Here is a 13,751-nt window from a genome sequence, read left to right on the forward strand (position 1 = left end):
TTTTTCCCTTTAATAAATGCTCTATATCAGCGGAAATAACATTTAAATTTGTGTTTTCTGATTGCAGTCCTAGTATGTGGACTGAACTTATCCACAGAAATCAACAGTGATTGACTCGTATAAAGAAGGTAAAACATCCATAGTGCATTTTTGTCATGATGATTTAGAATCTAGTGTTGTAGTTTGTCTAATTGTATTGTAGTTTGTCCAATTGGTCCTCTACCACAGGACTCTTCTACTGTCCTCTAAGCAAAGGCTTACTCTAAACAATATAACTTGAATAAGACTTTGGGTTAAAGAAAAAAATCAAAACATATGAAATATAAAACAATAATTTATTTACTTGTTAATGTTTGTAACTAATGATTTCATGAAACTGCTTTTATAATTCAGTACATTCAAATCTACAAAGCAAACAGTTACTACAATGGGCATTTCAAATTACACAAACTGTTTTGTGTAAACAACTTAGCTGTACATGCACATTCTTTCAACAGGTTGCAACACTTGCAAACATGCTTTAAAATCCTTTAAAGCTGCAGTGTAGTGTATTTTGCCTCAGGCCTTTCAGCTGAAACCTATATATTTCCTTTAGATACCTTTAAAAAGAAAAATGTTTAAATGCTGATCATAACTCTAAAGCCTGCTGGTTTGATAAATGTTAAATATTACAGGAGAATGACTCTATCAGGAGTTCAATACTTTTGCGATTAACCTTGAGCTAAATATTGATAAACAGCAGTGTGTGCAGAAGTGCACAACAGCAAAGTAATATCACAAAATATGCTTTCATAAAAATACATATTTGCAGTTGCTTTTGTGTTTTTTAGGCAAAGAAAAGCATGTGTAACCTTTTATATGAATACAGTTTAAACAAATTATCTGCTTAAGTATGGTTAATATGTTTTCTGATATTTAAACACTTGATGTAAAAGGTAATGAGTAAAAAAGTACAATCAGTATTCCAAAAAGTTGCATTAATATTGCCTTCAAAAGGGATGGGCGGGTTCTGTCTCCACTTTCCAATAAAGAATGTTGGCACCCAAAGTTGTAGAATTCAGTACTTTAATTATAAAGTTGATGACTGTATCTTATATACAAAAAAACTTGCCACATTGAACGAGGCAGGGATTTCTACCCCAATGGTAGTGTTTTATGTACATAATTCAGCAATGGTGATTATACAGTAGTCACTGACAGGAAGGAATTGTACACTCTCGTGCCATCGGGGGACTTTGTGCCATGGGTTAAGAGTTCTTGGATTGTCATCCAATTATCAAAGATTTTTTTATTCCTTTTCTTCATCATTTTTTTGTGGCTCAGTTCAATGATGTTCATCTCTTTCTTTTCGTCTGCACCTTGCTGTTCCTTTAAACAATCTAACCTGCTCTGCATCATAAACTCACGCCGCCTCTTCTGCTCCTTCGCTTTCACCAAATGCTGCTTCCGTTCCTCCTTGCTCCAATAGCGGCCCATCTTCATCTCACTTATAGCGTCGTCATCTGTCGTCATACCACTGCGCTCTTCCTTAATCTTTATGGCACGTTCTCTCAGCAGCCTGTCCCTGACTGGCCTCTTTGTGATGTAGCGGGTTCCATCACTCCTGACCTTGACTTTCCATTCCATCCGGGGTTCACTTTGGCTTGAAGAATTAAAGTCTTTGCACATGCTCACTAGGCTCATTTGGCTCTGTGCATATTCCACGGCTGATTTCTGTTGTATCAGCTGCATGTAGCTCTGATAGTGCTGAGCGTGGGCTGGGATATGAGCGTGTTTATAGGGAGAGTGATGATATGGAGAGATGTAGGAGCCAGCCAGTTTCTGAGCTGGGCTTTTGCTTCCATCACTGGCTTTTCGTTCGTTGCTTTCCAGTTGCTTGCCAAGGTCTGGATCTTTAGGTGACGAGAGATATTTAGCAGAGCCGGATTCGTGACTTTCTGAGCTAGGTAGCAAATTCTTCTGGGAGACATTGTATGCCTCTGCCCCCTCATTACCTTGACAACTGCTGCCTTCTGCAGTTCTGCGCAGTGAATTGTCAGGGGAAATCTGCAGCGTGAGCGGTGTGCTGCGACAGCTCTCGCCTGTATTATACGCACTCGAGCTGTCCTTGTCAGATTTCTCAGGGAGCTCTGTAATGTCTGAGAGCTCGTGCCTGCGCGCATCGATGCTCGTGTTGTAGTTACGGAATCCGCTGTTATGGAGCATCCAAGGCTCCCGGTATTGATCCTTCAGCTGTTGCATTTTATGAGCTCTCACGATATTCAGACACTCTAGCTCAATATTCCGCAGCTCCTCGTTCAGCATCTCCAGCTCCCTGTCAACGCTTTCGTGGTCACTCTTACTTATATCCAGGGCACTGTTATGATAATACAGACTGTATGGGTTGGCAGACTTGACTTGGCACTTCAGCTCCAGCAGTTCGCGGAATCTCTCACATTCATCCACCGGGATGCTGAGGAAGTCTGTGTCTGTGCAGTCGGCTGAGATAAATGACTCATTGCTGAACTGCATGTCACCACTTCCTAGAGTGTCATGACTGTACACCAGCTTCTTCTGGCTTCCTAAAGTGTTAGAGGAAGTGGTGTGATCATCGGCGTTATTCTCCTGCTCTGAGCTTTCATCGTTTCGCGTGCTCTCATCTGTGCGTCCCACACCGCTGTCCTTCTCGTGCTGGTTAGATAAGATAGTGGCAGTGTCTGTGGTGCCTCCATCTTCTTCGTGCTTCTTCTAAAATAAAAAATAAAAAAGTATAAATGGAAAAATTAAAGACAAACTCTTTGCGAGTTTAAATAATAATAAAAGCCCTGAGTCATTCTAAGTTTTCTTAATCTACCAGTCATTGCATGTTCACTTATTACCCCAGTGAGTTTAGGAAACATATCATGGACCAGATTTTCAACAGAGCTCAGTGGCCGATTTTCAATTGCTCAACATCCACACTAGGGGCTAGATTTCCGAAAGATCTCCACTCCCATTCAGGTGCTGAAATTAGGAACAAATTTTAAAAATTGCTCAGCATTTAGCAGCTCCTACTGTGACGCCTATGACCCAACGTGCTGAGCTCTTTTAAAAAATCTGATCTCTTATTTTTGGGGGTGAAATGGGAGCAGAACTCTCTTGAAAAGCTGTTCCCAATTTTAGATCATGGAATGTTGTAGAAAATTCTGGCTGAGAACTGCGGAATTTATATGTGAATTAGCATAATTGCAAATGCATTATACATGTGTATGTCAAGGAAGTAACATAGTCTTGTGGTTAAAGTTCTGGGCCGGGGCACAGGAGATCTGGATTAAATTCTTGGCTCTGCCACATACTTTTTGTGTGATCCTGGGTAAGTCACTTGTTCGCTGCCTCAGTTCCCCAGGTATAAAATAATACTCCCTTTCTCCCACCTTTTGCCTTTCCTGTCCACTAAGATTGTAAGCACATCAGGGCAGAGATAATTTCTTATTATGAGTATGTACAATGAATAGCTCATTAGTGTCCAACATTGGCAGGGGACTCTAGGTACCACTGTGATAATCATTGTCCTTGACACTCTTTGTCTTTGTCACTATCAAGTGTGTTAAACCTGACTTACAATTAAAGCTGATTCAAGTTTTCAAACTCATGGAATGTTCTTTCCAGAACTGATTTATGTTTATTAATTAGCTAGCAAGATGGACTGGAAGCTATCATGTATCTAATTCTATTCACCTGAATGACCACAGCCACAATGGTGGATTCCTATGAAGAAGGCTATTAAACGCTTGAACTGTGCTTGTGTTTTAAATGGGAAAAAAACAGTAGCAGATTTGAAAATGTATGCTTATTGAGGTGAAGTCTTCTATGCAGTTTGCAGATATCATCCTGGAACTAGATTTTGCAGAGCCCCTTTCTGCTTAGATCGTCATAAAAAATAGTGGTTGGTTCATTCAGTTGAATTCAGTATCAGAATCTCAAGGGGTGTGTGTGACGTTTTGACAAGGCTGCACAATGGAGTGGCATTACCTGCTGAAGCATGCTGGCAGTAAACTGCATTGCCTGGTGGTGCTGTTCCTCTAGCATGTCCATGTGTAAGTCATCCAGAAAATCATTTCTGTCATCATCCATCCATCCTTCATCCAGCTACATGAAAGGGAATAAATAAATAAAAAAAACCCCACACCAAGCATTGTCATAAGGATGAAAACTGACATAAATATATGCTCCCTCTTTGTGGAAAATTATCAGGAGATCAAGGGAGCTGCTTTCTGCAACTTTGCTGTGTATCACTCTATGTCTGGCCTATCAGTCCTCATCCTCAAAGGAACCTGCACACTTTCAAAAGATAAGCCTGGGAGCTTAAATTGATTAATCTGTGAGACACTAAAAAGCGTGGACTGAACAGAGGCACTGGATTGATGGCTTATTACAACAATCTGTAATCCATTAACCCCCCTTTTTGTCTTATGACGGCAGAGATGTTAATGGGCCACTCTACCTTAAATGGTTCCTTACTATTTATGCTAAACAATCTGTTCCACCTTGCATTTTGCTGTGACCCAGGGAGTACTTTCCCCAGACCTGAAGCAGAGCCCTGTGTGGCTCCAAAGCTTCTCTCTTCACCAACAGAAATTGGTCCAATAAAAGATATTACCTCACCCACCTTGTCTCTAATGTCATGGGACTAACCTTGCTACAACTACAATGCCTACATGGAAATGAACATGCAGCTCTTTTTTATGTGCTACTCTAAGGGCAAACAATGACCTGCCACAAGGAGAACTTTTAGGATTCAATCTCTTCTTTGCATGAGGCTGCTTGCATTCCCAGTAGCAGGATCTGGTCCGCAATAATATATTTGTGCTACTTGCTCAGTTTAGACTACAAATCAATTCTAAAAAAAAAATCTCTCCTTGTCTTTCCTCAAAAGTCCCTCTCCCCTACTGTCCCCACCAAATTCCCTGCTGTTCCTAGAAATATACGATAGTTATTTACTTCTGAGGTGGGTGGTGGTTTTGGTGCACGTAGCTAGGATATATATATTCTATATACTCAAATCTTGAACCTATTGCTCGACCTGAGTGGTCAGGCTCGGTAGATGTCATACCTGGAAGTACTGAAATGTCCGGTTTTCTAGGGATGTGAAAGTGGCTACCCTATCCCTCCTCCCCCACATCTCCAAGGAAAGAGCAGGAGTGTTCAGGTAGCTGTGGATTCTCCAAACTGACCCTTACCCATGCTCCACTGCCTGAATGCATGATCACAACAGTTTTGAGCAAGGGGGACACATTCACAGGACAACTCTAGTACTACTAATAATTATAGTAAATGCTGCTGAATGTGTGGGACACTCAAATCCCAGCCCTGGAGTGTAAGCAGGGTAGGATTGAGTTTCAAACCTAGGTCTTGCAGCTGAGAAGAGAAGCCATCTAGGTTAGACCTGACCAAAATGTCAATCACACTTTACACAAAGGCTCCATTTATAGATAGGACACAAAGGGCCAATAAATGATTAATAAGTGCTGGTTAATCAATTTCTATAGAGTATTATAGAGATCAGTACATTATTTGTAACCATGGCATGTAACTATCCACAACACCTTCTACTGATGTATCTATAGCCATCTGTAACAGGTACTCCTCATATCTGTTACATGATTAATCATTTATTAACCCTTTATAAATTGAACCTTAATATTAAGTGTGGCAAAATGTCATAGTGAACTCTCAGGAACTTATTTCATATGTTGTGAGAGTCTCCAGTCTAACCGTATATACCTCTACCCCGATATAACACGGCCCGATATAACATGAATTCGGATATAACGCAGTAAAGCAGCGCTCCGGGGGGGACGGGGCTGCGCACTCCGGCGGATCAAAGCAAGTTCGATATAACGCGGTTTCACCTATAACGCAGTAAGATTTTTTTGGCTCCTGAGGACAGCGTTATATCGGGGTAGAGGTGTATTACTTTTTTTAAAATAGAAAATGAAACCACCTCAAAATCCAATTACTTTATTCTAGAATTCAGCTTCTCTATTTTCAATTTTCAGTAAGTATATAATAGTCTCTCTGTACCTGGATTTCTGGTCTTGCTACAAGTAAGGAGACATTCTTGCTCTCTTCACTGGTTAGAAGTGCCACAGCTTCTTCTCGGTTCTGTACCTCTATGCCATTAATCTAAAAAATATATGAGGGGAAAAAAGTGAAATGTTGCCATTTGGATGCTCAAATTCCATTGTGGTGGGCTCCACTGAACTGCATGGCTAGAGAGATTCTCATATGAGACATGCTGCATATTATCTCTGTACAAATCTGAAACAGTAGAGCGTGTATGTCCGTGTTGTGGCAGATATTTTGATGGAGAACACCTGAGACTGGCATCTATTCCATATTTTTCATATTTTGTGTGTGTGTGTGTGTGGCTATATGGAAGGAGTCTTGTCATAGAAATGGAGCCAGATAGGAGGGGAGAGATATGAGTAAATCACAACAGGGAACCAGAATAGTTTCATAACTCTGGATATGGCCAAGGGGATAGAATTTCCCAGTGAAGACCACGCCGGCAATTAAAAAGGAGGTGGACTTCTAGCCAGTATGATCCTGAGCCGTGAAGTTCTAAAGTACTATCAGATAAATCACTCCTGAAATAGATGCTGTGTTGTGGGAGGACTGCTTATGCTGGTACAGGTATCTGTGTGTCCACATTGTCACAGCGTCAGAAGAACTATGCTGGAATGGTTCTTATGCTGTTCCAAAGAGGAGAATAACTGTTGGAAAAAGTGGATGGTTTCCTTGGTAGGAGACAAAATTAAGCATGGATGCATGGCAGGCTGTGCTGGAAAAAAAAACAGGTTTTGCTGGTAAGATATTCTAGTGTAGACCAGGCCTGAGGGTAGGCTAAAGAGAATGAAAACGAGCCACTATTATTGGAAAAGAGGCTAGGTGCAGAATACTGGCTAACTTTTCATGGCCACACAACTCAAAAATGACTCCTCCAGTTTTACTCAGCTTTTCAAAATAAAAAACACTTTGGGCTAGTACACTATATCTGCAACTTGACCAAGGCTATCAAAACTTGGCCCTTAAGGGTTTACACTGAGGGTGTCTAGATGGAGAGACAGTGTGCTGTAAGCTGGGTTGTAAATCAGTCGCGCACTAACCTGCCGCACCCTAATTGGCTGTGTGGACCCTGCTATCATGCACTAAAGGGAACTTTCAGTGCACAGGACCAGGGGTCTGCATGGCCAGTTAAACCCCATCTCGACGCACTGTCTAGACAAGCCCTAAACCTGAAAAAACTGTAGCTCAAAGGAAAATTTTGGAGGAAAGTTACAAGGGAGGGCAGAATTATTAAGGCTATAATGGAATGATTCACTGCAGCAATCCTAAAATAAAGTGTGTGAAGCAATCTGATGTGTAAATTCAAATGGCTACAGTACATCGCAGAAGGCAAGTCATCTCTGAATGATTTGCACACATACTTGAATAATGCGATCTCCCTCCCGCAGGCGACCATCTTTCGCAGCAATGCTGTTGGGATCAATCTGCAAAACAAAAGACATGTAAACAGTGTAAACTTTGATGCAGCAAGCCCGGAGGTGCCGGGGCTATGAACTGCCAGGCCTAGAGGTGCCAGGGCTCAGCCCAGCACAAATTAAGCACTGCTCGTATATGCTATGGAGGTTTAAAAGATCAATCTTTCACTTCCCACTTTAAACATGATATTTGAAATGCAAGTAACATGGGTTAAATTGAGATGTGAACATCCAGGGCTGGGTCCATGGTTTTTACTTCATAAATAATTATTAGAGTTCTCCCTTGCTTTCATGAGAAGGGGGAACCACAAATTTAAAACAACTGGGTTAAATGTAAAAGGTTTTCTTCCTGACATGAGCCTCCAGAGAAGACAGGCTCGTATTACATATTAGAAAAGTTTGCTCATTTGTGCTTTCATAATTAACATTTTAATTTTCAAATGCAGTTATCTGATCTATGCCTGCAATTCTTTTACATGGAATAATGGAAGGATTAGGCCCTAATTGGTATGTTGTAATGGAGGAATATGTTACATTTACGTTTGTTTTTCCCTAAATAACTATTTAATTTGAAATGGATCCATGAGTGATAAAAGGTTAGCTAAGTCTATGTATAAATTACTGTTTGTTGTATAAAAGGAAGCACAGAATGTCAAGCAGGCATGAAATATTCACTTGCAACCTAATAAAAATGCTTGCAATTTTATTCTATTTATCTTGGTTTTCAGAGCAATGAAAAATAGACATCAGATGCATTAAGAACATTAAGAATTCTTGGTAAATCTAATCTGAAGTTAAATACACTGTATGGCTCTATTTCAGTAAACACGAGAGTTAGGTGTCAATGTAATGATTGTGGTGTCCATGAACAACATTTTTTTAAGGAGCTAATGATCTGACACTACTAAAAATATACATTTTTATTTCATGGTAGAGAGGATGTGGCATTTCATGTTTGTTGGCACAATCATTCAAAGAAACAGGTTTTTAATTAAACCCGACTGGGACTTTTCAGCTTGGAAAAGAGGCAACTAAGGGGGAATATGATAGAGGTCTACAAAGTCATGAATGGTATGGATAAAGTGATATTTACTCCTTCAAATAACACAAGAGCTGGGGTCACCAAATGAAATTAATAGGCAGCAGGTTTAAAAAAAACAAAAGGAAGTACTTCACACAATGCAAAGTCAACATGTGGAACTCATTGCCAGGGGATGTTGTGAAGGCCAAAACTATAATGGGGTTCTAAAAAGAACGATATAAGTTCATGGAGGCTAAGTCCAGCAATGGCTATTGACCAAGCTGGTCAGGGATGCAACCCCACATTCTGGGTGTCCTTGCTAGAAGCTGGGAGTGGATGACAGGGGATGGATCACTCGATAATTACCCTGTTCTGTTCATTCCCTCTGAAGCACCTGCCATTGGCCTCTGTTGGAGGACAGGATATTGGGCTACATGGACCATTGGTCTGATCCAGCGTGGCTGTTCTTATGCAATAGTTCTGGAGTAAGGCTACGTCTACACTAGAAACTTCAAAGTGCTGCCGCGGGAGCGCTCCCAAGTGTGGGAGAGCTCACCCAGCGCTCCTGGTAATCCACCTCCACGAGGGGAATAGCTCCAAGTGCGGCTCCCCAGCGCTCGGAGCCTGTCCACACTAGCACTTTAAAGCGCTCAAACTTGCTGCGCTCAGGAGGGTCATTTTTCACCCCCCTGAGCCAGCAAGTTAGAGCGCTATAAAATGTAAGTGTAGACAAACCCTAACTCTCAAGGTGGTAGAAAGGCGAGGGTACAAAGCATGTTTTGCCCTTTGACATTGTCTCCAGATTATGTTACAGGATTAGGTAGGGGTTCTCAAATTTAGGGGCACAACTAGAGTTTGTTTGGACATGATTTGTTACTGAGAACAATTTATAAGAAAACGAAAAAGGTTTTATTTTGCTCAACACTTTTTCTTCAGAAGATTTTGGGTTTTCAATGAAAACATGAAAAATTTCATCAAAATCAAAGCGTTTCCAAGGAAACGTCCATTTTGACAAAAAAGTAATTTTTCAACCAAAAAAGAACATAAAACTTCACTTGGGAAGCTGAGAACAGATTTTTGTGGGAGTTACAACATTAGTGACACCAGAACCAGGCTTTTTATGTATATACTGATGACTCCTTCCAATTTTTCAGCCTTCCCATATGACTGTTTGTGGGATTTTGCAATGGTTAGTGCTTCTCTGAACAGTGCTGTTCCATTGGAGAGAACCACATTTTATAGTAGAATTATATAATCTGTCCATACACGTACAGCACTCCAGGTTATTAAAATGGAGTATAGCATATAAAAATGTGTTGGGTTGGTGCAGCTCATATCAAGGCCACAAGCTACTGTAGCCCTCTGACCGCATGGATGGTTGGGGGTAGTTGCCTTAGGTGGGGGCCGAGGGGAGGGATCAGATTATGTGGGAGCGTCATCCACAGAACGGGGAGTTGGGTGAAAGGGAATTGGTGCCAGATTGTCTAATGATGGCAATACTTGGTTTTAAAGCTTACCAAGACTAATGGAAGTTCTGTGGGTGGTGGATCTAGAACAAATGTGTGGGCCTTAAATTGTAGAAATATAAATATATGTCATTGTTAGAGAAGAGAGCGCAGAAGAAGAAACATAAATGAGAAACGCTGGAGGGAATTTGTTTTCTATTTTAAGGTACAATGTTGTCTTTGGACATGCACTAAACTGAAATATTGGGTGAAATCTTGGCCCCACTAAAGTTAATGGGAATTTTGCCATTGACTTCAATGGACACAGAATTTTACCCATTACGCAGTGGAAAGGAAAATAAGCAATTATCTTCTAATTATTCCACTCCCAAATGTTTTTGGAACATCACCAGACATGACAGAATAGGAGCAGGGATGATATTTTTCTTAGCCTTTGTCTTACAAAGACAAATTGTCCCATATGTAAAGCAGCTCAATCTTACCTCGCTAACATAAATACCAATGTCATCTTCATCATCAGTTCGATAACATACAGTAAGGCCGAGCTTGTCCTGGCTGTTCACTCTATGCAAGTCCACTTCCTAGGCAAAGAAAAGGATGTTCTGAATAAGACATCAGTGAGTGATGAAAGCAATTTTTCAAATGCAATGAAAATATTTTGCTTCAATGATATACTGGATCTCTTTTCATTTTACTGTGAAGACCATGTTAACTGACTGAGTGAAAAGTGGATTATGTGCAGACAATCAATACCTAGGGCATTTTTGACCCTTCAATCAATACAAAGTCATTTTGAAAATGGACCTTTTATTGATCTTAAAGAAGAAAAATTACCTATATTTCATGTGGTGCCAAGACTTCCAATGCTAAAATATTTTAGAAAGTATTATTTCAATATTTGCCATAGGTTGCATATATTTTCCTATGAATAGTGCAACATTTGACAATATTTTCTGATTTATTTGGAAGAGTACACCACGCTGTGTTACATTAATCTTCATAGTTTTGTAACTTTCAGAGAGGAACGACTTAATAAGTTGCTAAGAAAAGAAAGAAGCTGGTGGCTGCAAGATCAATGTATTTTCAGCAATGGGTGTGACAGTGGCTGTAGAAATATATTTTTAGCTTTGCCAGAATGTAGATTGAGCACACAGGCCACACTATACCATTCCAGCATTCTCTGGTGGCACAGTTAGTCTTGGAGGAATGTAAGTTTTCATTTAAAAAATATTAAGATTCTAGACTTGTTGTGAAAAAACATCCTCTGTTAGAGTCTCCCCATGTTCATATGCCCTTTGCATCAGTACACAGGTTGGTAAAGACAGTTAATATGCCCAGCTGAGTTTTTTTCCATAGTGCAGAGAAATCGCCAGCTGGCAGTCTGCCTCCTCCCACTGCCTCACCATCTCAAGAGTGGTGTGCTGAGAATCACAGAAAATTTCAAGCATTCACAGTTCTTGGACGTAGGACCTTGCCTGGAATCATGTCCTAGTCGTGGCCAATCTGTGATTCTGCTGCATCACTTCTGAGAAGGCTTCCACAAGTGACATGAGGAATGATGTCCTTTCCACCCCCCCCACAGATAGGTAAGCAATGGTATGGGTAGCAAACTGTTTTTAGAGGGCCCTGACAGCTGATTAATGGAGTGCAGCCTTGAAAGGGGCCATATGTTCTTTGCTACCTGCAAAATAAAGATGCTGTGATGGAGACCTGCTGTTGGAAATGGGATTAGAGAGAGCAGAAAAACTGGTCAAAAGCATGGGATCAGAATGAGGGCATGAGCCCATGTATGAATCCCTGAACTTTCTCACGACAAGCCGTGAAGAAACCCTATCTTAGCAACTTTTGCTGCTGCTTGTCCATTCTAATGTAAAAGTCTTGATAACATAATTAATTATTTCTGAACATCTCTCAATTTCAACCTGCGGTGCCATTCATATGGGGAAAGACAATGAAACAAGCTGATCTGAATAATTTATTGGCTTGTCTAGATGACAGCTGCCAAGATCAGCAGTCTCTTGTTATTTACTTGTCAACATGTGTAATTTTTTTTTTAAAAAAACCCCACACCATAGCAGTAAATGTCAATGACATTTCAGATGATATTTAAATGGTTTCAATCAATAGCATCCATGGTGAACTTCAGCTTCCCCTCTCCCCTCTTATGTTACAAAAAGGTTGAACACCTCGCTCTAATTGCAGAATTTTTCCGTATTTCTAAAGCTTTGCCATTTCTAGACAGGAGACTGAAACTGTTCAATAGGAATGATTAGATAAAGTGGGGCTGATTCTGGTCTCAATTATGCTGGTGTACATCCAGAGTAACTCTTTTGATGTCAGTGGGTTTATTCTGGATCTTATGGGGGAGAATCAGGCATTATGCCACTAAATTAGGTTTAGTACAGTTCTTCTGCATTTTTCTGTGTACCTTAACAAAGGGGCTTCATGTCTTTAAGAGGGCTTTATGCACTCTAAGCATCTGAGAATGTGGCTGTGAAGAAAAGAATAAGGTAAGTTTTAGCTGCTGTACAAGATCATATTGTCTTATATCTGCAATGAAAGAATACAGCAAAGTGTGAAACACTTCAGCCTCGTTAGACGGATCCTATTTGATGATTAATACTTTACTATTTTTTTGGGGAGGTGGACAAGGTATTTGTCCATTCTTGCTTATAGCTTATATTTACTAATGACACTCATTTGTTTCAATGCATTTTATATAATTGTGCATTTTAATACATAAGCATGAGGGATAGTCTGATGTGACATATTTTAAGGGGATAAATCACCTCAGGGAATTTTAAAATATATATAAGGAAAATCTTTAGACAGGTGGCCTTTTGGAAAAAAAAATCCTGCAAAAAGAGACTCAGAGCAGGTGTTTAGTACCTGATTTTTTTTTAACAGATAATTAATTGGTAGGCATACACTTGGGTAATCCCTCTAGCCCTGGGAAGAAGTAGAATAATTGGGATTTCATGTTACTCTAAATATGATAATTTTTGTGAAAAATAGAAACAGCTGTTTTCTATGTGCCTTTTCCTCAATAAAGTTTTAATGTAATCAGAAAGCTTTGAAAGGTTTTATATGTATAAATACACAAATCCAAATTCTTTAAAGCAAAGGCTATTTTCCATATTCAGAGTCAATTTTTTTTTAATGCATAGGTTCTGTTACATGGGGGGAAAAATCACAATCTACAAAGCCCAATGATAGTTTGTCCATTTGTATTTGAGAATGAAAAGTCTAGGAATGAATATTGGCATGTAGATTTTTTTGAAAGGGTAAATTAAAACTTGACTCCTTTGACATTCTACATCTCCTGCCTATCACTTTGTAGTTCCTGTACTGCAAGACAGGCAAATGGCTTTATCCTGCAAGCCCTAATCCTGTTGCAGATGACAAAAGTTTCATGTGTGGTGATTGCTGGATTGCTCCCAAAGCCCCTGTCATGTGGACATTCTTTTAGCTTAGTTTGGTGTTTTATACTAGAACTGGGATGGAGGAATATTTTCGGCTGGATAGATGCTCAGACGTTGTGGTGATGACCCGTGTAGAAGATCATAGCTACATTATGAAACACATCAGCCACCTACATTGGGAAAGAGGAGCCTATGTATGCGTATGACACCTGGAACAGATCCACAAACGTTAGAAACTGGACAATGGGGGTTTTCACTAGATGCTGTAATGTCCGGAGCAGTGTTCATAAGATACAAATCAGAATTACATTCTATATGTATTGCTGTAATATAACCTTTA

General features: G+C 40.0%; 1 protein-coding gene across 2 annotated transcripts in view; it reads right to left on the bottom strand.

The window, feature by feature from the left end:
• Positions 1-316: 316 nt before the first annotated feature.
• PDZRN3 (PDZ domain containing ring finger 3) overlaps positions 317-13,751 on the bottom strand; it is a 201,876-nt gene continuing 188,441 nt past the window's right edge. For both annotated transcript variants that reach the window (XM_034776215.1, XM_034776216.1), the window contains 5 exons: positions 10,472-10,570; positions 7,449-7,511; positions 6,043-6,144; positions 3,991-4,107; positions 317-2,727 (listed from right to left, as the gene is read on the bottom strand). In XM_034776215.1, coding sequence (XP_034632106.1) covers positions 1,180-2,727; positions 3,991-4,107; positions 6,043-6,144; positions 7,449-7,511; positions 10,472-10,570 — 1,929 coding nt within the window. In that variant the 3' untranslated portion in view covers positions 317-1,179. The remainder of the gene's footprint in view (positions 2,728-3,990; positions 4,108-6,042; positions 6,145-7,448; positions 7,512-10,471; positions 10,571-13,751) is intronic.

The sequence above is a fragment of the Trachemys scripta genome, chromosome 7 (assembly GCF_013100865.1).
Source record: "Trachemys scripta elegans isolate TJP31775 chromosome 7, CAS_Tse_1.0, whole genome shotgun sequence".
Lineage (NCBI taxonomy): Eukaryota > Metazoa > Chordata > Testudines > Emydidae > Trachemys > Trachemys scripta.